The sequence below is a fragment of the Agelaius tricolor genome, unplaced genomic scaffold (assembly GCF_023055355.1).
Source record: "Agelaius tricolor isolate 1412-34295 unplaced genomic scaffold, bAgeTri1.0.p SCAF_6, whole genome shotgun sequence".
Taxonomy (NCBI): domain Eukaryota; kingdom Metazoa; phylum Chordata; class Aves; order Passeriformes; family Icteridae; genus Agelaius; species Agelaius tricolor.
Window position 1 is genome coordinate 2,100,008 of NW_027269266.1, and position 26,036 is coordinate 2,126,043.

The following is a 26,036-nucleotide window of genomic DNA, read 5'->3' on the forward strand; positions in this document are numbered from 1 at the left end:
TGAAGAGAAGAGAAAATCAAGAGAGGCTGCAGTGGAAGAATGACAGTCAGCCTTAGAAGCCAGGTCACAAAGTTTAGATGATGTGATTTCTTCATCTAGATTGGATATGACATGAGGGATGAATCCTCAGAGCTGGGAGAAAGCAGGGAGGTAGCTATGGGACCTCCACCACAGCAGAGGAGACTGCTGAGGGACAGTGTCCTAAACCAAGCCTACAGACTGAATTTCCATGTGAAATTCCTACCTCTACATATCCATACTTTCATTTCAATTTATTTTCAAATGTAGATTCCTCCCCCATCTATCTAGGAGGTGATCTCGTCTCTTTTACAGTAATTCCCTAAACATTTCAGATCACACAATTCCTCTAACTCATTGCAATAGAATCACAGAATGGTTTGGGTTGGAAGGGACCTTAAAGATCATCCAGTTCCAATCCCCTGCCATGGGAAGGGACAGAGCCCTGTCCAACCTGGCCTTGAACACTTCCAGGGATGGAGCATCCACAGCATCTCTGGGAAACCTGTTCCAGAATAATGGGATTTTTTTTTTTTTTTGACAACCCAAACATACATCTATAATTTTAAGACTGTGTAAGATGAATTCAAAGAGCTACTGAGAAGTAACCTGTGCCAGATTTCACTCTCAACACTTTTGACCTTGTGACTTTGGTCAGGTTGCTCCTGAGAATGAGATAAGTCATAAACAAAGGCAGAATTGCAGCCATTGACTGGCTCATATGGAAACACTGTCTCACCTGATAAAAACAAGCAGTGATGTCTTGTGGGTGTGCAAATTACTAAAGGTCACTGCACCCATCTGGCCATGAGACATCAGATGCTGTTAAAGGCAGACATAGGCAACACCTAAAGCTCAGTGCAGGGGTGCTGTGGGAATATCTGAGATGATAAAAAAGCACCAGGTGTAAGTTCTGCTGATCACTTCCCCTGCTCATATCCCACCTCTTTTTTTTTTTTTTTTTTTTGATTGCTCCAACGAGGACTCTCCAAAATACACCCCAGCATGGTTGTGGGGACAGTTCCTGCCATGGACCTGTCCCAAAAGGCAGCACAGAACATAAGCACCATGACACTATGCATCATTTTGGCTTCTCCCAGACCTGCAGCCCTATCCCAGGAGGAATCTTTCCATCTTGTAAGCTCCTTGCACTCTCTTGTGCCATATTTTGGGGAATGCAACACCCCCTCATCATCATGCTTAGAGAACACCAGGCCAGAGGGCTGTAATCCAGCCTCCAGTGACTGCAGATATTTTATACTGCTTCCAAATGTAGTAATTATACATCTACACCCAGGTGGACACCAGATGAGACTCAGGTCAAAGAGCTGTGACAAGGAGCTGGTTTGGAAACAGCTCACCCTGGAAACATGGGCCAGCCCCTATTACCTGGTCTGGTGGGAGACTGCTTCTTGATCCCTTGCATCCATCAGCATCATGTCTTCTGAAAGAAAGAGGGAAACCTCCCCAACACACACAAACACACACTCTCTTTACCTGATATAGGCCTCTGTGCTGCTTGGCCCTGTGATCTGGTCTTCCATGAGATAGGTGTTGTGTGAGGATGACACCAAGTAGTGGCTGAGAGGTTGGGTCATGTCCTGGTAAACTTTCCTGTGGGAGGGGTTGAATATGTTCCCCTCATCTGACAGCAGGTACATCAGGAAACCATCCTTGGTCATGGCATTGCCCCTCTTGGCTGTCAGACAAACAGACAGAAAACCCCACAGTGAAAATGAGACACCACCAGGTAACACTGCCACCTTCACCACGGTGCCTCTGCCCTCCACGAGACCCCAGAGGCAACATGTGCTCCCCAGGCATCCAGTGAAAGCAAAGACATGGATGTTCTCCAGGCAAGGATGGCACCTTCAGCTGCCTGAAAATGCCTTTAAAGCCCTTCCCAAGCACAGCTTTTTATGACACTTACGTGGCTTTTTATGACACTTTACTTGTCCTTGATAACATCTTAAAAGTGTCAAAGACAGACCTTACCTCATCTGTCTCCAGAGATTTACAGCACGAAAATCTCTGTTTGAGCATTTCAAGGTTTCTTTGCACCAACCCAGAGAAGCTGTCAGATGTCTAAACACAGCCAGATAAATCCTGTCTAGATTATCCAATGAAATACATGATTTGCAAAGAGGAAATACAAAATTACTCCCCATTTTGAGGGACTGCACTAGATCTCAGCCTAATCCTAAGCCTTGTCCCTCTCCTGAAGGAAGATCAGGACAGTGGAAAACCAGCCCATGATTGTGAGTTGGCTCTTGGAACCCATCCTCCAAGGTGCTCCAGAGTGATGATTCACCCACAATCTGAGCAGACAGACAGTTCAGTGTCTGCCTCCTAGACAGCTGTCACCTCCTTGGCCTCTACTCAGAGATCCCATCTGCAGATGGCTTTACAGGTGCCCACCATCAAGGACATCTGCCTCCACTCCAGCTTCTGGAGAACACAGATATTGCTCCATTCTCAGCCTTGAAAAGGCACATGAGGTCTTGGCACCTGAATAACCCATCTGAGTCTTTCCCTCAGGATTTTCATCATCCTCTAGTCAAACCTGCATCAATCCCTCTCCTGCTGTTCAGTGCACCCAAAATAAAATTGAAGAGAGAGATTTCCCAGCCTCTCCTCTGCCCTCCCCTCCTAGAGATGCTAGGAGAGGAGAGCAGAGGAGAGGCTGGGAAATCTCTCTCTTCAATTTTATTTTAATAAATAAATATGTTAATGCTCCCCTAGGAGAGAGTGGTTTTTTAGAAGCAGCTGTGGGGAGAAAATAATGCAATGACTGCAGGGGAAAAAAGCAACAGCAATGCAACTCATAATTCATCAAAAAAGCAAGATTTTGAAGCAAACCAGACAGGGTTTTCAACCTACCTCTTTCGTTGGGCTCATATCTCTGAATTAAGGCAGGGGCAGCAATAACAGCATCTTCTTCCTGCTGCACCTCATAGAGAAACCTCACCAGGTTCTGGCAGGACATGAACCCCTCAGGGTCCGAGTACATTTGGAAGATGCTGTCTATTTCCTTCCTCTCTGTCAGTATCTTGTAAAATTCCTCTATCTCATCATCCTCCAGAGCCTCTGTTTTGGACTTGTCACAGTGCTGTAAACGTAGAGGGGAGAAGGAGTGAAAACCTTCTTTCCTTCTGGCATAGGCCAGCCGTAATCTGCACCAGGGCTACACAACGCAGAACACAAAATAATTGCAAAGAGTTACTGGCCAGCCAGTGAGGAGCACGTGGTCAATGACAATGGTTCTCATTGACAAGGCCAAGAGTCATGAAAATTACAGTTATTAGTATTTATACATTGTCAGTGAGCTCAAAGGCACCAGCCTCGAGTTCCAGCACTTGGTGGGCTTCAGTCAGGACAGCTCAAAATAATCCAAGCACAAATCAAGGGTCAAAAGAATCTTAATCTAAGGGGGAACAAAGGGAAACAATTAACTCTGTTCATTAATGATAGAGAGTATAGCCAAAAGTCCAGGAAGTGAAAAGAACCTTTCCTTTGACCTCAGTGGCTCAGACCTCAAGAGGCTGTCAAGACTCACAGCAGGGCTGTTTGCAAAGATGGCATCAAAAACAACTAAAAACCCTCACAACTGCTAAACGTGTGCATGTTTAGGTATGAAAAAAATCCACCTCTCCATGGAAATTTTCCATTCTCATCCAAAACCTGCCACGTAACAAAATCCCCACGGATTTCAAATCAGATATAATCTCCTCACAAGGAACTGTAATTCAGATTTTCCATCTTCCTCTGGGGTTTGAACTTTTCCAGTAGATACCATCTGTGACAGAGCACCACAGCCAAGGACTTGATTGACCATGAAAGGTGGGGAGCTTGAGATATACATGTCAATGTCTCCATCAAGGACACAGCTTTCCCAATAACAAGTTGTTCTAGTTTATTTTAAATACTCCCAAGTTCAATTTTTTATCAGAAACAACTTTTTTTTTTTTTCCTGTGGCAAATCCTGATATTAATTTTGTTGTTTGTTCCTAGCAGAATTCTTCAGCTTGTCAAACCAGAGGAATTAAATTGCTTTCCATCTTTGATCCCCTGTGACAGAGCTATTTTCCTGGTTTTTATGATGAAAATGCCTGTCTTAGTTTAACCAGTAATCACACTAATCTCAGCCTAGCCCTGCCAGTGATCTCAGCAATGGCCACAGTGGCTTTGGCAGTGTCCCAAGATGATAAGGAGGGACTTTCATCCCCTGCAAATCTTTCACTATCTGTTTAAGGAGCGCATATAAAACCAAAGAACATTCTCATGATGCCTAGCATTTCCCAAACTGAAGTGACAGAAAAAAAGAGTTCAACTTGTCCTGACTTCAGAACCTGCTGGGTAGAAGCTACGGGCTCATCGCAGGGATGGGACAACCTGTGACACGTTCAGTACTACAAACACCTCCAAAATAGGTTTGAGAGTCCAAGAACTGCCTTTTCCTCACTGCTTTCCACGTCTATGATCCTGCTCTGTGGCTCTGGCAGATCCCTCAAGCTAAGCTGAGCATGATGCTTAGCAACTGCAAAAGGAATATAAAGAGGGAAAGCAGCTGGTGGAGACAGCAGGGATGTTGTGAATTACAAATGTTCTTTTCTTTAAGACATGACAGGGAAAATGACAAGATATTCCTCCTAGAAAACTGGCATTTTAAGTGGTGTGCCTGGGGAAGTTTATTCATTAGTTGCCATTAAAGGCAACTAATGAAATGATGAAACCAGGACATTAGCACTGGCACCAGAGTCAAACTCCAGGACAGATCAGATGCTCAGTATGAAAGTGGGTTCCTTCTGCTTTGGCTACAAGAGGTCCAAATTAGAGAATCTCAACCCAAAATACTGTGTTTTACCTCCCATGTATGAATGACAAGCCATGAGTCCTGAATGACCCTTGGCCTGCCAGCAAAAACACCTTTCTGATGCATCAGAATGAATATTCAGGTTGAAATGAAATGAGCAATGACAGCAGCTTGGCATCATTTCTGGTTCATTGCAATATGTTCTACTCCAGTGTCTCAAACCTGGATGTGTACACAGAGTCATGTGAGGAAAGGCAAAACTAATGGGAGAACATGCCCTGCAGCCCTCACCTGAGCCCCTGATCACCCTTCCTTCCTGTGACTAAATGAAGAAAAACTCTCTGAGACAGAAAAGATCACCCTTTAATAGGCTGTAATGCCCTAGCCCATCCAGGATGAGGCAGGATGCAAACTGAAAATGTAATTGCTTTAAGAGCAAGACAGACCCTTCCTGGAGGCCAATCAGCCCTCAGGAGATCTGAATTAACCTTCAAAGTGCCTCTCTTCCCAGGGGCTATACAGGAAACTTTAAAATTACTTGCTTAATGATGGTACTTCAACTAACTCCCTGCATTTCCATGGGTTGAATCAAAGTTTAGCAATTACTTGGAATCCTTAAGCAAAAAGGATTAATTTCATCAAGATTCCTCTCCTAGAGCTCCCTTGTAACTATTGGGACAGCAGAAGAGGTTCATTAAATAAGAGGAGACTGTGCCTCTAAAATAAAAAAAAAAAAAAAAAGGAAAATTAAAAAAAAAAAGGTGATTTTTTCAGATTGTTGATGTGTGAAGATGTGGAAATGATTCTTCTCCCATATGTGAGATGAATCCTTTGGGATGAGGAGATTCACACCCTGCTCCCTACTGGCTTCACCTGCACAGACTGCAAAGGAAGTTTTGGCAACTCCTTCCAGTGGAGACATGCAGCTCAACCAGGGGATTCCCAGCCTTATTTCCACTCTTCCAGGACCTTCCTGGGAATGGGAATGAGAATGGGATCCACCAGCCAGAGCAGGCAACAACTGGAATATTTTGTGAGCTGAAATTCTTTAAGATGTGCTGATGACCTTCCCCCTAATTCCTGAGGAGTTACCAGAGAGATGTGTAAAAAGCAAAGACAGGGAAACTTTGACCTCCTTTGGGGGAAGGCTGCCTGCTCACATGGAGGAGCAGGAGAACTCCTGCCTGGTGCCCAAAACCACCCACATGTTTACCACTGATCAGAAAAAAAAACCATTTCTGAAACTGCACACACATTAATTCAAATCCTGCTTCAGACAGGATGGAAGTTTGGAAATTATCCAGATGTTTTATCTCACCTCAGCAGAATGGATTCTCTAGAGAGAAACCCAAAGCTTAGCAACTGAGAAATTCTCATCCCTTTCTTATCTTCTGATGGGCTCAGCCAGCAAGCTGAATCTTGAGAATTTACAAGTGTACATCCCTGACCAGATTAAATATGCCTTGGGAGTATTAAATCAATCAGACTAGTCCAGGCTTGGGTGCAATGTTGTGTATCTATCATGAATCTGGAAAGGTCTTTTTCTTAATTTGCACTTCATTCTTTTTGTTTGTTTGTTTGTTTGTTTATACCTGTCACTTTGCACCCCCCTCCTCTGAGAATGTGAGGATCTGGGTACACAATTGTAACCAAACAAAATTCAGCCAGACTTAGGCACTGACATGCAGCTGTGGCACACAAAACTCCTGAGACCCCTGGGACCTCAACTTTGTTTCCCTTTTTCTTGCATTATCCATGTTTGCATCTCATTTTCTGCTTCGTGGCAAAATTAGGCATTGATTATGAATAAAGATCTTAACACACCCTTATCAAAAGCATTGTGCTGGCCTAACTCAGTGGGAATCAATTAATCTGGGCAACAAATTACTGAGCATCAAAACCTGAGAGTCCTTCCTTGGTACAAGAAAAGAAACCAGGAGTTCACTTTAGGTGAGGTCTCCAACCCGTTAAGCTGAAAGCTGTGGGACACCCTGACCTCAGCCAAGAGCAAACCCTTTTTCTGCTTGCTGCCATTACCTGGAAAATCTTCTTGGCATGGTAGTCATCCACTTCAATGTTCACTTCTTTCAGGAAGTCTTTGAGCTCTTTCAGGCTCATCTTGTTGTCTTTGTTTTTGTCAGCTTTGCGCAGGCAGGTGTGAATCCAGCTGCAGGGGGATGTAAGGAAACCTTTCCAGGTCAGTGCCTAGCCTGAGCACCTAAATACCTTCTGCTGCACATGGCAGGGGGGAAGTCCTCTTCTAAAGGCTCTGAGCCACCTCTCCAGCTGCTGTAAAATCAGTGTGGGCCCCTGAGCAGCTGCCACCACCTCACCTCCTGCTCCCACAGAGCACAAAGGGGCCTTGGCAGGAGAAAAACGTGCTGTGATACAACTGATGGGGACCTGGGAGAAGCTTTTCACCATCTGGCCAAGGCTGGAGCAGCTCTCTTTACCCTGTAGGAGTTCCTGGCCACAGCCAGAAACAGTTTGATTTCTCTTTTATGACAGAAAGTACATTCTGCTCCAGATGGTTAAAAGGGGATAAAGGAAAGAATGAAAAGAGCTCCCAAGAGAAGCTTGGTAAACTCATTGCCATGGATCTGCTCAATATTCAGTGTGGCATGGTGAACACTGAACTCCAAAAGAATGATCAATAATAATTTTTGAACTCACCTTCAGCATATTTTAGGGATTTCTACCAATATCTCCTAAGAATTTGTTGTGAGTGGAATCAACGCAAACTTCGTGGGTCTTGCCTTCTTCCCCTGATGAAATGCACGGGGTCTGTTACTGTGCTGTACTATGATAATATTTCATAACAGCTTGGGTTTTAACCACTTTAGTGTATCTGTGCATCAGGAGTAACTGCTATAAGAATGATCTTCTTAATGTGATGTCAGATATTTTGAACTGAGACTTCCATTTTCTTTCAGTCTCTAAAATCATGTTAGACAGTTGAGACACACTGCAGTTTTAAACACCAAAAAAATCCCTCCTTTTTGCATCATGGAACTGTCTGTCTAATTTGTTTTACTGTCAAATAAGAAAGGTCATCCAGAAAAAGATCTACTTTTCAACAGGAAAAAAAATGATCAAAGTAAGAATTTGATCTCCAATAATAATCTTCCATGTCTCACATAGGAAACAATGCTTCCAAATTCCAGAAAAACTTTCAAAAAATGCCCAATCTGAATGTTAATCAGAGTAAAGCTCAGGATCAGCAAAACCAGCTGAGGCATATAGTGCTGTAACATTTAAACTGGGCCTTTCAAAATGACCCCAGAAAAGGGCATTAACAGCCTTAGGGGCTGTAAACATAACCCTGAAACAGTGTTTGCCAGAGCTACCCCTGCACTGAAGTATTTCCTAGTGATGGAGATATGTGTAAACTGTTAGTGAGTATTGTTTGTCTCATGGAAAGCTGAACTTTCTGACTTTAAAAATCTTGGCAGGTGCTAAGCAATGACCTCACCCCACATCCATCTCAGCCTGGTAATATTAATATTCCTCTTCTTTAGACATGGAAACCAAAATAAAGAGAGGCTGCATTTCCCAAGGACACTCCAGAGCCCTGAACCAGGCTCTGATTCTTCCCAGAAAGCCCAGTTTGAGTCATGAAGCTCCCATGAGCAGAGGATGCTGTGCTGGGAGCACCTCACAGCCACCCCGGGGTGCAGAACACCCCCTCCACCAGCTCTGCTCCAGACAGGGTCTGTCAGACTGCCACCAGACTGTCACACTGCCACCCCAGTGCCACCCACTCACACCTGACCCTGCTCCTCAGGTCCCCTTCCCAGCCTTCCCTAAAAACAACAGGCAGGAGGAAAACCCAGCTGTGGTGAGCCAAGAGGAAATCCAGCCTGCCACAGCCAGAGGTGAGCAGTAGGGGTGGATAGAAACTACTCTTTTGTGCATAGAAACTACTGGTTTTGTGCTGACCACTGCAAAAAACCCACATTTCTTTAAGAGTCTGCATCATTTCCTCTGATAATGGGCACCCAGAGGTCATGCACATACCCAAAGTCCTCTCTGGAAGGCAAAATGTGGGCAGTAAATGCATCTGCAAAAGAATATGCCCAGGTCCTACCTGTTAATGGAGGATGTTTTTCTCTTAGATGCCTTCCCAGGAGGCTGAGAAATGCAGGAGGGAAATGAGAGAGCCCAGGAAAAGCCCAGGCACACACAGTGGGTCCTCTTGCTGCAAGGGCAAGCAGCAAAGAGAGAAAAAGGAGAGTACAGACAACTGAGATCTCAGTGAATAGCAGCATTCTGAGCCCAAAATACCCAAACTCCCCATCCATCTGCATCCCCTCAGCTTTGGGAGAGCTTGGAGGAGCTGGATGAACAAAACACTCCAACTGGAAGTCCTCTCATCTGGTACAAACACCATTTTTCAGCCCTGGCTGTGGGTCTTCCTTTCACCTTGTGCCCCTCTGTGGGTCTGAGTGCACTGGGCAGCAGCTGCTCCATTTCTGTGGGAAAGCTTCTCCCATTTTTGTGTGCATCCAGGGAGAGCCTCTGATTTTTAAAGGCTGTGCCGGCTCCAGGGCTACCAGCTTTCTCTCAGTTTCAGTCATCTCTCTTTGGTTTCTATCTGGCAGATATCCCATGAGTGTGCTCAGAACAGAAATGCTGCAGAACTTCTGGTGATTGCTTTCAAACCAGAAGAAAAGCTCACACATAAACCCCAGAACCAAACCAGACAGTGCCACCCTGCTCAAATGAAAAGTCCTCTGTATTTGCTGGTCTAAAGTCTTCCCTGCACACATACCTGCAATATTTGCTAAACTACCCATGCCAGCCTGCTGCAAGGTTGAATCTGAGGCTTATTAAAACAGAACTCTGTATATAAGAACATCAGACATGCTCATCAAGCGTGTGGGAGTTTTATCTGTGTAGGAATACAGGACTGGAAAAATGCATAAGGCACTGATTCCAGTCCCTTCTAGCACAGGCAACTCCACTGAATTCCAAACTGAACCAGCCCCATCTCAAACTAGCAGAGTTTTTGCTTTCAATCCTTGTTTTCAAAAACTTGCACATTCCTTACTTGTTTTGCAAGGGGTTTGAGAGGCTGACAACGATACCCTGCAAGGCAATTCTCCAGTCATGGGGGACAGGCAGGGGACACAACACTTCTCATGCCCTGACTCTTCCCCTTCTGTGCTCACAGATGCTGAGAACACTCCTGAGGTTTAAGGAAGATCTGAGCAAGCCCACGCTGCCAAGCAAACCCAGTGAAGGCAGACTAAATTTAAAATCCCAGGCTTTAATTAAACATCATCAAATTTCAAATGAGAAATCATGCTGTTCTGTAATTCCAGGTTACGTTAAATGGCCTGAGACAAGCCCAGATTGGAAGCCAGCACTGCACAGTAATTACTCTTCCAGAAATATGGTTTGCCTACCCACCCTATTTAGCTTCAATTCTGCTTTCCAAAGAGAGAAAGGCACTTTTCCATGCTGGAAATTTACAGCTTTCTTCCTTTGCAAATGTCATTGTTATTTTTCCCCCCTTAAAAAAATCTTTTCTCTTCTTACAGGCAAATTTTTCAGCAATATATTTAACTTGATATGCTCCAGGGACAACTTTCTGTAGCCCAGATTTTCCCCTGAACACTGTGGGGTGGCTGAGGAGTGACCTTACAGCCCAGAGCTTGCAAAACCATCCAAAAAAAGACACTCACAATGCAGGAGATAAACAGGACATCCCAGGCACAACAGAATTAATGGAGTCTGATTCCTTTAAGTGAACAGCACTGTGGCTGTGAAAATGCTCCTCAGACTTCAGAGAATCCACAGAAGAGTAATGCCTGATGAAAGCTCAGCATTTATGCACCATCTCCTTCTCCATCAGTGCATTATTACCCAGCAGAGAACTCACATGGAGTGAAGACTTAACTGAGGGCAGCATTCCTGGTGCCTTCTCAGATTTGAGCTCCAGCTTTGTGATTTTTCCCAGCTGAGGATTTTGCATCTCCCCTCCTCTCTGATGTTTGCTGTCAAACAGGCCATGAAGCCCACCCAGCCTTCTCTGCCCAAGAGTGGTATCTCTTTTCCTCTCTGATTGCTGAGTATCTACCTTGGGAAGCTTAAAGGAACCTACTATTTTACCATTACTGTGGCTCTGTCAAATCAGGGTGAAATCAGCCAACAGCTTCAGATGTCAGGGTCAGAGTCTCAGACACACAGGGACTGAAGAAAATCCATCCAAAAAACTGCACCCACAGACATCCTCTCCTTATACATGAGACCTCTGTTTGCAAAGCAGCTTATTGAGTGAAATGCAGCCTCAGGGAGAATTCCCTGTGAATTCAGCAGAGCCAGGATTTCACCCAATACCAACCCTCTCTCCATTTCATAATGAATTCACTCTCCTTTCCTGCTCTGTGCCTTTTCCTTTCTGCTCTCTGCATTGTCACCAGAGCAACTGCAGACTTTTCAGGGCAAAACTTCCTCCCGTGCTGAGGCTAATAAGGAGTAATTTCACTCAAGTCAGTGGAGCTACCCTGGAGTAAATTTGGCAGTGAGAAGAAGAGAATCAGTTCCCTCTCCTTGTATTACTGAAAAACACGGTAAACAGTGAGGGCTTTTCATGCCTTGCCAAGAAGTGCCTGTCCTGGAGTTTACTGCATTGCAAGTGAAACAGACCCCTGAAGAACACAAAAAAATAATGATTGTTTTATCTGGAGCTTCATGAAAGAGGGAATTCTTTGCTTAAGGAGCCACATTAAGCCTGACTCCACTCTTGCTGGTATCATTGTAATACAGGGGGGAAAAGCACTGGAAACCAGGGAGCTTGCCTGGGTGCAAAATCAATGCAAGAGAAAACCCAGAATAGGGAAAAAAGGAGGTTAGTCTACTATCCCCACCCACATGGAAAGACAAGTGCATCTTTGTCCATGATTAATCACTTTATAAGGCAAAGGATACTGTTGGAGTTTCTGTTTCTGGTTCATGGAGTTGCTGTGGGCTATGATTTTCCCAAGGCCAGCAATCCAGTGGTTGGCATCATCCTCTGAGCTCGCAATGAGGTCCAGGTTTTTCCTCTGGTCTTTGAAGATGATGGAAAAGCAGCGATACTCTGGGACATCCTTGGCGTATTTTTCCATCCCTTCTGTTTTATGGCCTGACCTCACATCCCGGATATCTTCAATGGAGACTGTGGAAAGAAAGCAGAGCCTGCTGTCAGCAGGGGTTCAAACAGCCTTATCTCTACTTGGTGAGGGATATTAAAAAATTACTCTTTCTCCTTTTCCTGAAGCCTCTGGAGGTTCCTTTCCTCTCCCCCACTTCCCCAAGCTTTGGTACTAAAGAAAACTCAACTCAAAAGGGCTAGAAAGAGCAAGAAATATCAAAAAGAAAACCTCTTTCTTCATGTTCTTTATTTAATAAAGAAACAGAATATGCCATAGGTGCCATGCTGTGATGTCCTCTTTACGAGACACAAATCATGGCCAAGAGTTTGGTTCCAAGTCCTTGGAGCATCCCTTGACTCATTGCCCCTGAGAATGGGGAGAGTGGAGCTGTGCCTCCCTGTGAACACCACCCCACAGGAAAATCCTAAAAGCACTGAATGGTTGGGGTTGGAAGGGACCTTAAAGACCATCCAGTTCCAAACCCCTGAAATGGACAGAAATGCCTTCCATGAGATCAGGTTGCTCCAAGCCCCATCCAGCTGGCCCTGAACAATTCCAGGGATGAGAAGTCCACAGTCTCTCTGGGCAAAATAAGAAATTACTTCAATAAGAGGAGGGTAAGGAACAAAACTGTCCTTCTTTAGGTGGCAAAAATAGTGAGAAGGTAAAAGTGAAGATCCCATCTGTTCCTCTCAGTCACAGTAGTGCAAATTAAGGAGGCAAAGACCAAAGCTTCAGAGCAGTCTGGTGTCACCCATACTCCATCCTAACCCCTGTCAAGGGTAGAATTTATCCTCCTTGCTGTAAGAAATCAAAACACTGTTTTCAAGATCATCCTTCCCCACTTCCATCTCTGCTCTTCAGCTGGTGGAAATGAGCCCTGAAGTTGCTCCAAGTTTGCAAAATGCACACACAAGGCAATCCAGAAGGAGCAGTGCATGAAGAGACTTTTATTAAACAAATACAAGTAACAGAGACGGCCCTAAAATGCTGTTGAGAGCAATCAGAGCCCTCAAACTGGGCTGAAACTGAGCTCCCAGCAGCACCCACAGCCTCTTTTTGTCTTTCATGGGTCACTTCATACATCCACACAACACTGGCACAGGCTTCCCTGAGTTGTGGATGCCCCATCCCTGGAAGTGTTCAAAGCCTTGTTAGATGGGGCTTGGAGCAACCTGGTGTGGAGCTTTGCTAAAAAGCAGTGCATGAGTATGAAATACCCCCAGAGTTTGGCTGAATAGGAGAAACTTGTCTTTAAGCATCCATTTCACCATTAAAATGCCCAGTTTATTCAAAGTCAACACTGTAGAAAGACCCAACTCAGTATCCACCTGCACATTTTTGGGATTATTCAAAATTCATCAGATGCTCATTAGAGGTTTGAAAACTTTCCTTGTTTTCCCAGAGCAGTCATGATAATGCTCAGCTGCTGGGGGAAAAAAAAACTGCAAAAAACCATCCAAAATTCCAGTCCTCAAAAATCAGTGACTTTCCAAAAGCAACACTTAACATTTGCTTCAAGTTCTCACCAGATGTTGGGGTGGTCAGACACCCTCCACAGCACTTTGCTGGTTTGGTTCCTATACAAGAACACACCAGGAGCTCCCTGGAGCTGGCAAAGCTCTTCCCTGACAATTATGAGCTGTTATCTCTGTGTGGTCTTTGATTATCACTTTGTAAAGGTCAAGAGTTGATCAGCTGAGGGGAGGAAAAGGTTGGGTTGGGATGGGCTGCTGTGGAATTATGTTATCTGGCCAATTTACCCCTGAGTGAAAGTTTATGGGTTTGAGTACTAAAACAAGCTTAAAAAGAAAAAAAGGCTGCAATTCCCCCACAGCTGAGCCTTCCTGGTGATCTTGCCCTTTAACCAGGACATTAATCAAATTATAGTGGTTGTGCCTAAGGTGGAACTTCATCTTTAATGTAAAGCATCTTATTATGTTTGGCCAGATTCAGTTCCATCAAAAAGTCTAAAGTTTAGTAAGGTTTCTTTTGTAGCCAGTGGGAAATAAAGCAGCTTTTGGAACAAAGCTGTTCTGTCCTATTCAAGCAAAAATTTCAGGGTAAGATAAGTTATACCCTTAACCCATGGCTACAGTGGACCCTTGACCAGAAAGGAAGTGCAAGCTGGGCATCTCATATGCAAACTGTCCTTAAATGTGGGATTCTCCTCCGCTCCAGATCTCCTCTGCTTGTGGCAGTGAAGTGGAAGGATCATCCTGTTATTCCTCCCCACCTGCCAGCTGCTCACCACTGCTTGGCTCACAAGAGTTGCTGTCCTGCAGAATGGCTCCTCAGCCTGCTTGTGCAATCAGTCCCTAAACTTCGGGTTGGCAACAGCCTCCTGTTTCCAAGACCAGAAAATCTGATGTTAAATATTGGAAATTTAGAATGGATTCTTTGGAAACCATTACGTGGCTGCATGAATCCACTGGAAAAGAGAGCTGTGTGGGAGGAAAAAAAGATTGAAAACCTGTGTCTGGAAGGGCTGCCTTGATCTTTTCAGAGGATGATGGAGATAAAAGACCTCCTCAGTACAGAAAGGGTACAAGGAAGGCTGAAGAGCACGACTGGCGTCTATTGTAGTCACACAAGAGAGAAGGAGAGAAACTATCACCACAGGAACTGTTAAAAAGCAGGGTAAGGAAGGACACTTTTTATAGCTTTCCATAGCTTGGTTGTGTGTACTGTTTTCATCTATCAATAAAAAAGCTGAAGCCAAAGGACTCAGCCCAAGCCATCTGCTAAAGTTATCTCTTTTCTGGAAAATCTTAACCCAGCATGAGTACTTTATCAGCTGCTCCCAGGCAGTGACTGTACTCTATTAGGAGTCCCAAACTGTGTGTTCAGCTGAGCTATCTGCAAGGAGAAATCAAAAATAACTGGGGCACAGAGATGTTTCACAGCAGAGGAACACTCCCAGCAAACAGCCATCAATCACAGCTCCCTGCAGCCTCCCTGCTCCTTCCCCATCACGCCACAGTGGGGAGATAACCACAAGCAGAAGAGAATTTGGAAAGTTTGCATCTACTTCGGAGTGTTTGCGTCTGCTGAAGAGGTGGTTTGTAGAGAGCCCAAAACACGAGGCACAGCACAAGGAAGCCTGTGTTCCTCCTGACCTCCAGACACCAACTCACACAGGTTACATCCTGGTCAGCCCTCCTGGCTGCTCTGGATGCTGCTCAGACAGACAGAGGCTCCCCACTGACACAGACGTACAGCAGCCTTCCCTGGAGCCAGTGGAATTCCTCCTGTCTGATCTACTCTCAGGGAGATGTTGAGAAATTTCTTTCTAGCCCTCTTTTCAGTTTTCATCACTGGCTCCTGCTCTTGTGCTTCTCCCTTGCTGATTTTCAGCCCAGCACCCTTCTCCTCTTTCACCCCTGGCATCAGCAGTCAGGGATGACTCAAGCCCTCAGGATTCTTTTGACAGCCCATGGTATTTTCAAGCAACCAATATGTAAATTTTGGGTATCTCACTTGATTTGGATTTCTCTCTTCATGGCTTTCAAGGAGCTGGGTGTTACATTTGCAAACTCATCTCTTCCTGCAGAAGGAACACCTCTTAAAGGAAATCAGTTGGATTATCTTTAAGGTCCCTTTCAACCCAAGAAACTCTGTGATTCTGGTGTAGAAGAGCCAGAAGGATGAGCCTGACGACTTTCCTAATGATGAAAGCACTTGTCAGAGAGGAGCCCTGGCCTCTCCATCTCTTCTCTCATCACTGCTCCACAATTGAAATGTCCAGACCGTGCTGGGAGCATGAACAGTAAACTCTTTGCTAATCCTGAGGAATAGAGGGAAAGGAGGCACAAAGGCAGACAACAATCCCTTTGTTTTCTTCCTGCTTGATAGGCCTTTGAGATGAGACATTTTGTCAATAGTATTTGTCAAGAGAGAAAGTAAGAAACTGAACCTGCACCTCCTGCAAACTACTGAGCATGTGAAGGACAAGGACTGGCAGGTGCTTCTCCTTTCTTGTGCCTTTGCTGATGAAGTGGGAGAGGAGGGTCACTGTATGGGCACTGCCAAAACAGCCTCCCTTGAGTTAGTCCAAGAAGAGCTCCTCAGATCCCTTCCTTACCCCACCCCTGTCAGTAGCAGGCTATTTGTGCCATGTGGCACTCTGTCACACTGAATTACTCCATCCCACTCTAACTGGCTCAGTAAGTCACTTCTGTTTACTGTCAAGAAATGCAGATGAGCAACGTGCTCAGCCCTACAGAGCCTGCACACCATCCTGCACGTCTGCAGAGAGGCCAGGCCCTCACCAGCTGCACCTCAGCTCAGCACCTTGTGAGGAGCAGATGAAAGCTGACCCCAGGACCATCCTGCAGAGACACCCCATGGATTTCACACCACCTGAGTGTGTCCCGTGTGCTGCTCCTTGCTCTGGTTTCACCCCAGGAGGAGCCTCTCAGGATCTCTGCTGCTCAGGGTGACTCTGAGACACGTACAAGCTTCTTTTTCCCCGCCAGCCAGTCGAAGAAGGAGTCAGGACTTTTCTGTTCTCGTTCTCAAGGTTGTTTATTTGCTGTTATCTATACCATTCTTTCTCCAACTCACCACAGGTCTGTCCAGCAGGCTGGGTTGAGGCACACTGCCCGTCCTTGGGGCGGTGTTATCTTTTTATTCTAAAAACTACCTGTACATTATTTACCATAACTTCCCAATACCTATCACCTATGTTAGACAGTCTGTCTCTACTCTAAACCAACCTAAAGTGCCAACATCACCCAGAAGATGGAGGCTAGGAAGAAGAAGGACTGGACACGCCCAAATTCCTCCATCTTGGGACCCTGAGCCCCCATTCTAAAAACCCCAAAAACCTATTTATCACCCCGTGATAAATTCACTATCATTCTACTTAAACTTTCTTGACTTGTAATTCTTCATATAAAGGTTGGGAATGGTTTTTTCCAAGGGCTAAAATCGAAGGCACAGGGGTCTTGGGCTCTGTGCCAAGGTCCCTGAGCCCCCTGGGCAGGGGCTGGAGCCCTCCAGGGAAGCCAGAGGAATTTCCTGGGTTCTGACAAGAGCTGTTCAGCTGATTTTGGTGTCACCAGAGGTGGCTGATGCTAATGGCCACACACAGCTGGGACCAGGACCTGCAGCTGGGATCAGGACCTTTGTAACCAGCAGGAGCTGGAGCACTGTCAGCCCCCTGGGCTGGGAATACCAAAGGCTATCCATCACCCCCATCCCTGAGGGACACTTTAACACCATGGCTCAGGGTGGGTTCAGCATGAGACCTGCTGTGCCGTGCCCTGTGGCAATGTTCCTCACTCAGGGCTCACCAAACGTGGGGGTGTTCACAGGGGTCCCAGGACGAGGGAAGAGATGAGAATCTTGGCTCCATGTTTCAGAAGGCTGATTTATTATTTTATGATATATATTATATTAAAATAAAATGATATATTAAAATTATACTGAAAGAATAGAAGAAAGGAATTCATCAGAAGGCTAGTAAGGAATAGAAAGAATGGAATGATAATAAATTCCTGTGACTGCTCACAGCCTCGACACAGGTGGCTGTCATCGGTCACCAAGTAAAAACAATTCCACATGCTGGGTAAACAATTCTCCAGATCACATTCCAAAGCAGCAAAACATGGAGAAGCTGAAGCTTCTCAGCTTCTCAGAAGAAAAGATCCTAATGAAAGGATTTTTCATAAAATATGGCTGTGACAGTGCCCTCCCAGCCGTGCCTGCATTGCTCTTTCATCTCCCTGTGTGTGAATTATGGCAGGTCCCAGCTGCTGATTCCTCATCCCTTCCCTTCTCCCCTCCACAGACATGCTCAGCAGGTTGTTCTGACTCGAGATCTGCTGCACAGCAGTCTGCCCTCACTGCTGGTGTGTGTTTACCAGCTGGCAACCAGTGATGCAATGCACATGCAATTTTACAGGTTGTTTGGAAGTACCCTTTCATATAAGGTCTTCACCCAGCCTTTCAGTCTGCCCATCATGACTTGGAGCACTGAAGCAAAGAGAGTGATCTCTATTTACATTCCTTCCACACAACCAGGGCCCTGCAAACTGTTTTGGTGACTGGTTCCTACTTGCCCTGCCATCACAGCACCGCTAAATTTGGATCTGAGGCTCTCAACACTTCTGCCTTTGCATTTAACATATGCTAGGGAGAATAAGGTCAATATTTGCCAGCCTGTGATGAAAACTGTCCCAGCGATGCCCGCGGTGGCCTGATTGAAAACTCAATCGAAGAAACAGCAGCTCAGCATCTGAAATGATGTGGCTGATGGCTTGAGTGATTCTGATAAAAACTGATGAGACCCACAGACAGTTTTGTTTTCACAGCTGACAGCTGCCTTGCATAACGCATTGGCATCAGCAAATATTTTTCCAGGGATAAATACCTGTCTGACCACGAAAGCAATGATTCCTCAAGATACTGCAGAAGGAAGCTGCTGGTGCAGCCAGCTACCTGCTGAGTGCACACAGGTTGCTGAGAGTTTCTGTTGACTTTAGACACTTACCAGGAACAATTTCAAGCTTTTGCTTCGTGACTCCAGCAAACACAAAGCAATATTACATCCTTCCTGTTCTTCTGCAAGCGAGTTCAGGACATTAATTCAATGGAGACAATAATTTATTCTTCTACAAAAGTGGCATGATATGTTCACTGCATGGTATTTTAAGGATATTCATAAATTTCCCAGCAAGCCAAAGCAAAGGAAGTTTTCTGCTGAACACTGGTACTAGGCTATAAACATAAAACTTTTGTACTATGTTTAAACCAAGCAAAAAATATCCTATAACTGTGCCAGAAACCAGAGGAACAGAAGCAAATGCTGTGCATTTTTACTAGGGAGACTAACTAATCATCAGACCAAAAGATCTATTTAATGAGTTTAAGTAATAATACAGTCATCACTTGCAACACTCAGCAGTCCAACCGAGTTTAGCTCACCTCCCAAAACCGATTCTTTTAATCAAAAAAACAGAAAAAGAAATAATCCAACAACAGAAGTTCTTACGTAAAGCTTTTGGCCAGAAAGGGAAACATTTCATCTCCGACTCCTGACGTTCTCCCCTGACTTCACTGCTCGTGACTCAACAACACAGCCCCAGTGAATCATCCCTGCTCCAGTGTGTGAAGCTTTTCAGGGCTGTCATGGAAAACATCCCCTCCCTGAGCCTCCAGGAGAGACTCAGTGCAGGAGGTACCAAAGCACCACCTCTGGGGCCCTGCTGCAGCACCCCCAAACTCAACAGACTCATTCAGCCTTTTGCTTCTGCCTTTGAACACTCTGTTTCTCCACCAGCTGCTCAAAAGGATGATTCACTGGAAAGTTTTCAACCATTCCCACAAATCCCCAAGTTGAGAGAGTTTTTAAAGGGATTGAGTCTGGCTTAAGTGAGCTCACACTAGGGATTACAGCTGGTTTAAGAAAATACTTTCAAAAATCAATTTCACTGAAAGCAGCAAATGCCTTTTTACTCCTTTTCTTTTTTTTTTTTCACCTACATGAGATCTGGTATTTGACCACAGCTAAATTAGACAGTGCTAGTGACAGGTTGCTGCTCTGCCTCCTTTGGCTCTCCTCCCTCACACCACAGTGGTACTCAGCACTGAACTGCTCAGAATGAACTGTTTTCCAGCTCCCTCACATAAATCTTTTCTTTGCCCCCAAACTGTTAATCCAGCCACTTTAACTCTGTTTCTGGAGGCCAGGGAGAAAGCCCTGTGAAAGCCTCATGGGCCAAAGAAGCATCCACCCTCCCATGGCCCTACACATCAGCTGGGATAAGGAGAGTAGCAGGCTGTTTGTGGGTCTGGTTGTAGCTCAGCCACAGGAAGGAGCAACCTTCCTGGTGAAAAATGGATTTTTAAAGGTGCTTTTGAGCAGCCCTTGGTGCCCAGCACTCCTGTGTTTCTGCTGGAGGCAACCAGAGAGTACACACAGGGCAGGACATGCTTGCTGGAAAACTGGCTTAAGATTCTTCAAGGGCTTTTAGGGGGGAAAAAATAATTGCCCTGGGGCCTAAATGGAACATACTGAAAAATAAGGAATTATTGACAATAAGGAAAAAATTGATTATTCTACCAGATCAGAAACCATTTTGGAAGGACAGCTTATCCCCAAAGCCCTGTTTGGGGGGGTGCAGCTATGAAGACAGCATCTAATTTAAATCCCCAGTGGTTTAGAATAAGGACAACAGAGGAAGGTACTGCTTATACCCCATGTATCTGATCCAGGCAACATCTGTTCCTGTCACAACCCTGATAAGTGGGGTTTTTTGAACTTCAAACATCTGAGATTCTCCTGTCTAACCCTGGCAGTCCCCAGTTTTATCTACTGGACTCCATCACACAATGGTTTACAAACAGCTTTTCCACATGGTCATAAGAATAACAACAGGAACAACAAGAAATTATCCAAACAAAAAAAACCCATAACCCTTAGATTACCCAGACTTCCCTTCTCTGAGGAGCATCTGTTGCTGTCAGCAATGCTGCAGATAAGATTAAACCTGCTGCTAAACCTCCCAGTTTCCACTCTGCTCATCCTTTTTTCCATCCTGAAAAGGGAATTTATCTGCAGCTTTGGAAAGGCTTCGTCCTGGAGAGCAAAGTCAGTGTTTGTAAGCAAGGACGGGTGACCCTCTGCAGAGGCTCACCCTGATTTTGGGTCTCAAATCACGACCCTGCACTCCTCCTCTGCTGTGACAGCCATCACTGGACCAAGGGAGAAGGCAGAGGGGGTGACAGAGCCTGTCAGAGGCCACAACAGGAGCCAGGGGTAACCCACTCTGCACCTGGACCCAGAGCAGCCTGCTGAAGTCAAAAGCTCTAGAATGAAACTCAAACACAGCAATCACTCTGAAAACTCATAATGGAAGGTCTCAGAGGATCAGCAAAAGAGAAAGGCAAGGAGAAACATGAGCAGAAGTTTGAGGGAAGTGATTCTGTCCCTCTCCTCTGCTCTCATGATACACCACCTGCAGTACTGCAGCTCCAGGGCCTCCAAGGATGTGAATCTGCTGGAGCAAGCCCAGAGGAAGCCACAAAGCTGCTCCAAGGGCTGGAGCCCTCTGCTCTGGGGACAGGCTGGGAGAGCTGGGGAAGCTCCAGGGAGACATCAGAGCTCCTCCCAGTACCTACAGGGGCTTCAAGAGATCTGGGGAAGGACTTCTGTCAAAGGCCTGGAGTGATGGGACACAGGGGAATGGCTCCACACTGCCAGAAGGCAGGTTTAGATTAGCTACAAAGCACTGATTCCTCACAGTCAGGGTGCTGAGGCCCTGGCACAGGCTGCCCACAGAAACCATGGCTGTCCCATCCCTGGAAACGGTCAGGTCCCTTCCAACCCAAACCATTCTATGATTTTATGGGAATGAACCTCTGATGTTATGGGTTGGGACTTGGCAGGAGTCAGCACTCATCTCTCTCACTGACTTCCAGGCTCAGGTGTGTGCAGAGCACTTGCAGGTGTCCCTCCAGCCCTGCCAAGAGCTTGGCACCACAAGTGCAGGCACAGGCTCACACCCTCCCAGGAGTGTGCAGGGGCTCACACCCTCCCAGGAGTGTGCAGGGGCTCACATCCTCCCAGGAGTGTGCAGGGGCTCACACCCTCCCAGGAGTGTGCAGGGGCTCACACCCTCCCAGGAGTGTGCAGGGGCTCACACCCTCCCAGGAGTGTGCAGGGGCTCACATCCTCCCAGGAACATGTGGGACACTGCCTGGGCAGCTCCCACAGCCACATGGGTGCAAACCCAAAGCCAGTCTGGCCAGAGCCTGGCCTAGCTTGCCTTCCCAGAGCTGCAAGGACAAGCTCTGCCTCTACTGACTTGACTCCATTGCTGTTATCCTCATGACAAATAAAAAAAAAAAAAACAAGAAGAAACCTTTCTCTGGGAAAGGTGTGCCTGCTGCACGGGGTGTCAAGGAGCAGGCAGGTGCTGTGAGCCATCAGGTGACATTTCTCCATCTCCAGGTGTCACTGAGGACACCCCCAGGGCACAGCAGGTTCTCCTGCCCACCGTGGCACTGCCTGTCTCCAGCAGTGGGGCAGTGCTGGCTGTGCCCAGCTACCAAAGTGTACCAGGAGTGCTGCAAATCCACACCCACACAGACACAGCCCCAGCCTGTGCTCAGAGCCTGTGGGAACCCAGGAAATTCCTCTGGCTGCCCTGGAGGACACGAGACCCTGGCAGGGGGCTCAGGGACCTTGGTACAGAGCCCAAGACCCCTTTGCCATTGATTTAGCCCTTGGAAAAAACAATTACCAACCTTGTATGAAGGATTACAAGCCATGACAGTTTAAGTAGAATGATAGTGAATTTATCATGGGGTGAAAAAATAGATTTTTGGGGTTTTTACAATGGGGGTTCAGGAGGCAAAATGGAGGAATCTGGGCATGTCCAGCCTTTCTCCTTCTTCTTCTTGGGCTCCATCTTCTGGGTGATGTTGGCACTTTTAGATTGGTTTAGAGTAGAAGCTCACTGTCTAACACAGGTGATAGGTATTGGGAAGTGATTGTAAATATTGTACTGGTAGTTTTTAGTATAAAAAGATAACACTGCCTGGGGCAGTCAGAATGGCTCTGTCTGTCCTGCTGAGCAGACCTCAGCAGGTCAGGAGAAAGAGTTTTATAGATAAGAAACAATAAACAGCCTTGAGACTGAGAACTGAAGAGCTCTGACTCCTTCTTCGAGCGCTGGGCTGGAAAAAGAGACTTTCTAACACATCTTAAATCACTGTGACCAGAGACAGATCCTGAGAAGAGCCCAGCTCAAAGGATTTATCTCACACTTCTTTATAAAACAGTCCCAGCTGCAGCCCTTCTCCATGCCAGCTCCACAGCCATGGATCCACCAGGGCTCCTGCAGGCAAACATCAGGGTACCTGGAGCCACAGCCCAAGGATCCTTCCCATTCACTTCCAAGGACTGGGTGGGGTCAGGACTGTTGCTGTAGGGGCTCTCAGACCCCATAATTTGGAAACTGCTGGCTCAGAGCACAGGAAAGGGAGCTCTGAAAGTCATTCTTCTCAACTCACACCTTTATTTGATTTAGAGAGAGATATATTAGCAAGATAAATTATATAGAGAAATATAGATATTATGTGGGAAAGGACTTTGGCTCTATATAGGACAGAGCTCAGCAGAGCAGGGAGCAAACATTCACTGAGGACTTTGTGTTTGTTGTTGTTATGATGGGTGATTGCCCTGGCAGACCTGAAGAGCCCAGCTGAGCTCAGGACCCCACCAGGCTGAGACCCAAACACCCAGGAGGGGACAGCCCAAAGCCTCAGGAGAGATCTCACTGCAGCCTTCCCCTTTTATTAAAAAGGAGCCACAGGGACCTTTTACAAGGGCAGATAGTGATGGACAAGGGGGAGCTGTCTTAAACTAAAAAGGAGAGATTTAGATGAGATGTTAGAATGAAATTCTTTACTCAGAGCGTGACCAGACATGGAACAAGTTGCTCAAGGAAGCTGTGGATGCCCCATTCCTGGAAGTGTCCATGGCCAGGCTGGATGGGGCTTGGAGCAACGTGGTCCAGGTTTTCCTGCCCATGGCAGGGAGTTGGAACTCCCTGATCCACAATCTTTAATGTCCCTTTATGGTTCTATGATTCAAAGCCTTTTACAGTTAGAGGGAAGAGAAAGAAAATGTGTAGAGAAGGATGGACAAAGAGATTAAACGAGGTGCCCAAGGTCATGTGAGAAAACTTTGGTTACAAACCAAACATATTTTACCCTGCTACTTTACTCCTCCTACTGCAAATCTTATCACTGCTTGTGGGAGGAAGGGAGGTACTTTGAAAGACCCACCCTTCATTTAGTTAATTGTGATCATTACCAAAAAAAGCTGTGTAATTAACACATTTCAACATGCCATAAAACACCTTCCATGTTACTAATTTATCTCCTGGATTTACAACACCACAATGATTAGTGAAATAAGAGAGGAAAAAAAAGTCAGAAAATATGGAGAAATGTGTCAGAAAAATATGGAACAAGAAGAAAAAAAAAAAGATATAAACAGACACACCCTGTCTGATTCCATTTTGACTGCACAATTGGGTTCAACTAGGGTCCTAATTATGGTGCCAAGCTGGGTGCTGCTGGAACAGAATGGTTCTTCCTGTGCCATATAATGGTGATTGTAGTATCTGGACTTTTTATAATAGGGCAGATCCTGGGTTTCCAAGATAAGGATGAGAATAGGCTGTCCTTCCCAGAGACATCTCCTGTCAGCCCTTGGATTTCCACATCTCTGCAGTTCCCTTGTGAGGCTGAAATACCAATTTTTCCCTGGGGCTGCAGGCAGGAAAGGAGCAGCAGCCACACACCACACCACAAGTGCTCACACTGAGCATTAGGGCTCAGACACCTGAGTGACCTGAACAATGTGGGGAGGAAACAAGGCAGGCAGGGCTGCTGAGACCAGCAGAGCCCACCCCACAACCATCTGAGGCAGCAGCTCCTGAGCTTGGGCAATGTGACCATTCCTGACATGGCAGATTCCTCCTGGCTGTCCCAGAGGTGACAGCATCACTCAGTGTGTGTGTGTGTCACAGGAGGAATGAAGGACCTGCTCTCATTGCTCCTGTGGCTGTTCCAGTTGTGGGTTTCTCTGGGTCTGGATTGAAGGCACTTGAGACAGTAGTTCATGTTTGGAGATGTTTATTATTTCTTATCAGTAGAACAGTCTCACAACCATGAGTTTGGCAGCTTTTCATTAGAAGGCACAAAATGGCCAACAATCTCTTGTTCCAAGGTCCTTTAAGACCAAACTATCCAATTAAGAACTGACACCTGGATTATTTTCCCTTTGAACCCAATCACTGATCCCAAAGAGCTGCAATGGGGACTTTTCTGCCCAATTACAAAATGCCACCCAAACCCATGGAGAAGGAAGCAGCATGAAGAAGAAGCCCAGGATGACACCCTGTGCCCTCCATCTTGCTTCCATCCACAACACACTAAAAATCCCAAAACCTCAATTTCTTACCCAGTGACACACCTGCACTGCTCTCTAGAATCTATTTCACACTTTTGTGGATTCCAGTCTATCTTGAAGTCTGGGGAACTTTCTCTCCATGAATGAGGGTCAAAGTCAGTGCTGCCCTGGGGGTCAGGGGACCCCAGAGCAGACAGAGAAACATTCCCAGTGCCCTGGGTTTCCACATGCTCCAAACCCTCCCTCCACATCACAAAATGGTCCTGGGTTCACCCCAGGCACCTCTGAGAAAGCAAACTTTACTCACAGATCTGTGACTCTGGGGATCTCAGCATCTTCTTTGACTCCTGCCATATGGTTTTGCAGTCCTCCTGGAGCTTATAGAACCGCTCCTTTCTCCAGGAGCTTGACTTCACTTTTAGCAGCTGGCTGCCTTTCAGGAGGAACTTCAGGTCCTTGTCATCTTTGAGGCCTGTGGAGAAACAGAAGTGGGAATGTTTTAAGAGACAGCTCAAGAAATTATGCTCAAAAGAGTTTTCCCTTCCACAGGGGCAGCCAGGTCTGGGGAGGAGAGCAGAGCAGAGAGACTCAGAAATCCTCCATGGGTTCATGGTCACTTCATGATCACAAAAGAGGCTGAAGCCTTGTGTGCTTCTCAGATTGAGTCTGAATACTTTGTAATTCTCAGGTGTTTTACAAAGGTAAAACACTTCCAGCAAATACTGTTAGGATGCAAAAAACTACAACAAAACCAACAACAGAGAAGTAAAAGCAGAAAAAGGAAAATTGCATAACTTGTAACTGGAATGCTGTCAGGAACTTTCAAGTGATTTCAAATCTCTTCTGCAACAAAATTTCCTTTGTGGAAACAGGAATACACAAAGATATCTCTCATCCTCTGGCAAGCAGTGCCTTCCTATCCATGTGGGAATTCTGCAGATCAGATGAAGCTTAGGAGAAGGAAGTTTGGTGACAAGCAGCAACAGATCAGTAAGACAGCAGGAAGGAGCAGCCAGGATCTCCTCATTGCTCAACCATCCAAAGGGTCTTTGTCTTTCTTACACTACAAGCCCAATGTAATGTCAAGTAATAACAGCCAAACCTTCTGGTTGTGGGAACTTCAGATTTCACAACT

At 45.9% G+C, this 26,036-nt stretch overlaps 1 protein-coding gene across 2 annotated transcripts in view; it reads right to left on the reverse strand.

Moving 5' to 3' along the window:
- The window catches only part of PLCD1 (phospholipase C delta 1), a 55,944-nt gene that overhangs the window by 18,179 nt on the left and 11,729 nt on the right, over positions 1 to 26,036 (reverse strand). For both annotated transcript variants that reach the window (XM_071428508.1, XM_071428507.1), the window contains exons 2-6: positions 25,209 to 25,373; positions 11,765 to 11,993; positions 6,869 to 6,998; positions 2,899 to 3,127; positions 1,516 to 1,717 (exon numbers count right to left, since the gene is read on the reverse strand). In XM_071428508.1, the coding sequence (XP_071284609.1) occupies positions 1,516 to 1,717; positions 2,899 to 3,127; positions 6,869 to 6,998; positions 11,765 to 11,993; positions 25,209 to 25,373 (955 nt within the window). The remainder of the gene's footprint in view (positions 1 to 1,515; positions 1,718 to 2,898; positions 3,128 to 6,868; positions 6,999 to 11,764; positions 11,994 to 25,208; positions 25,374 to 26,036) is intronic.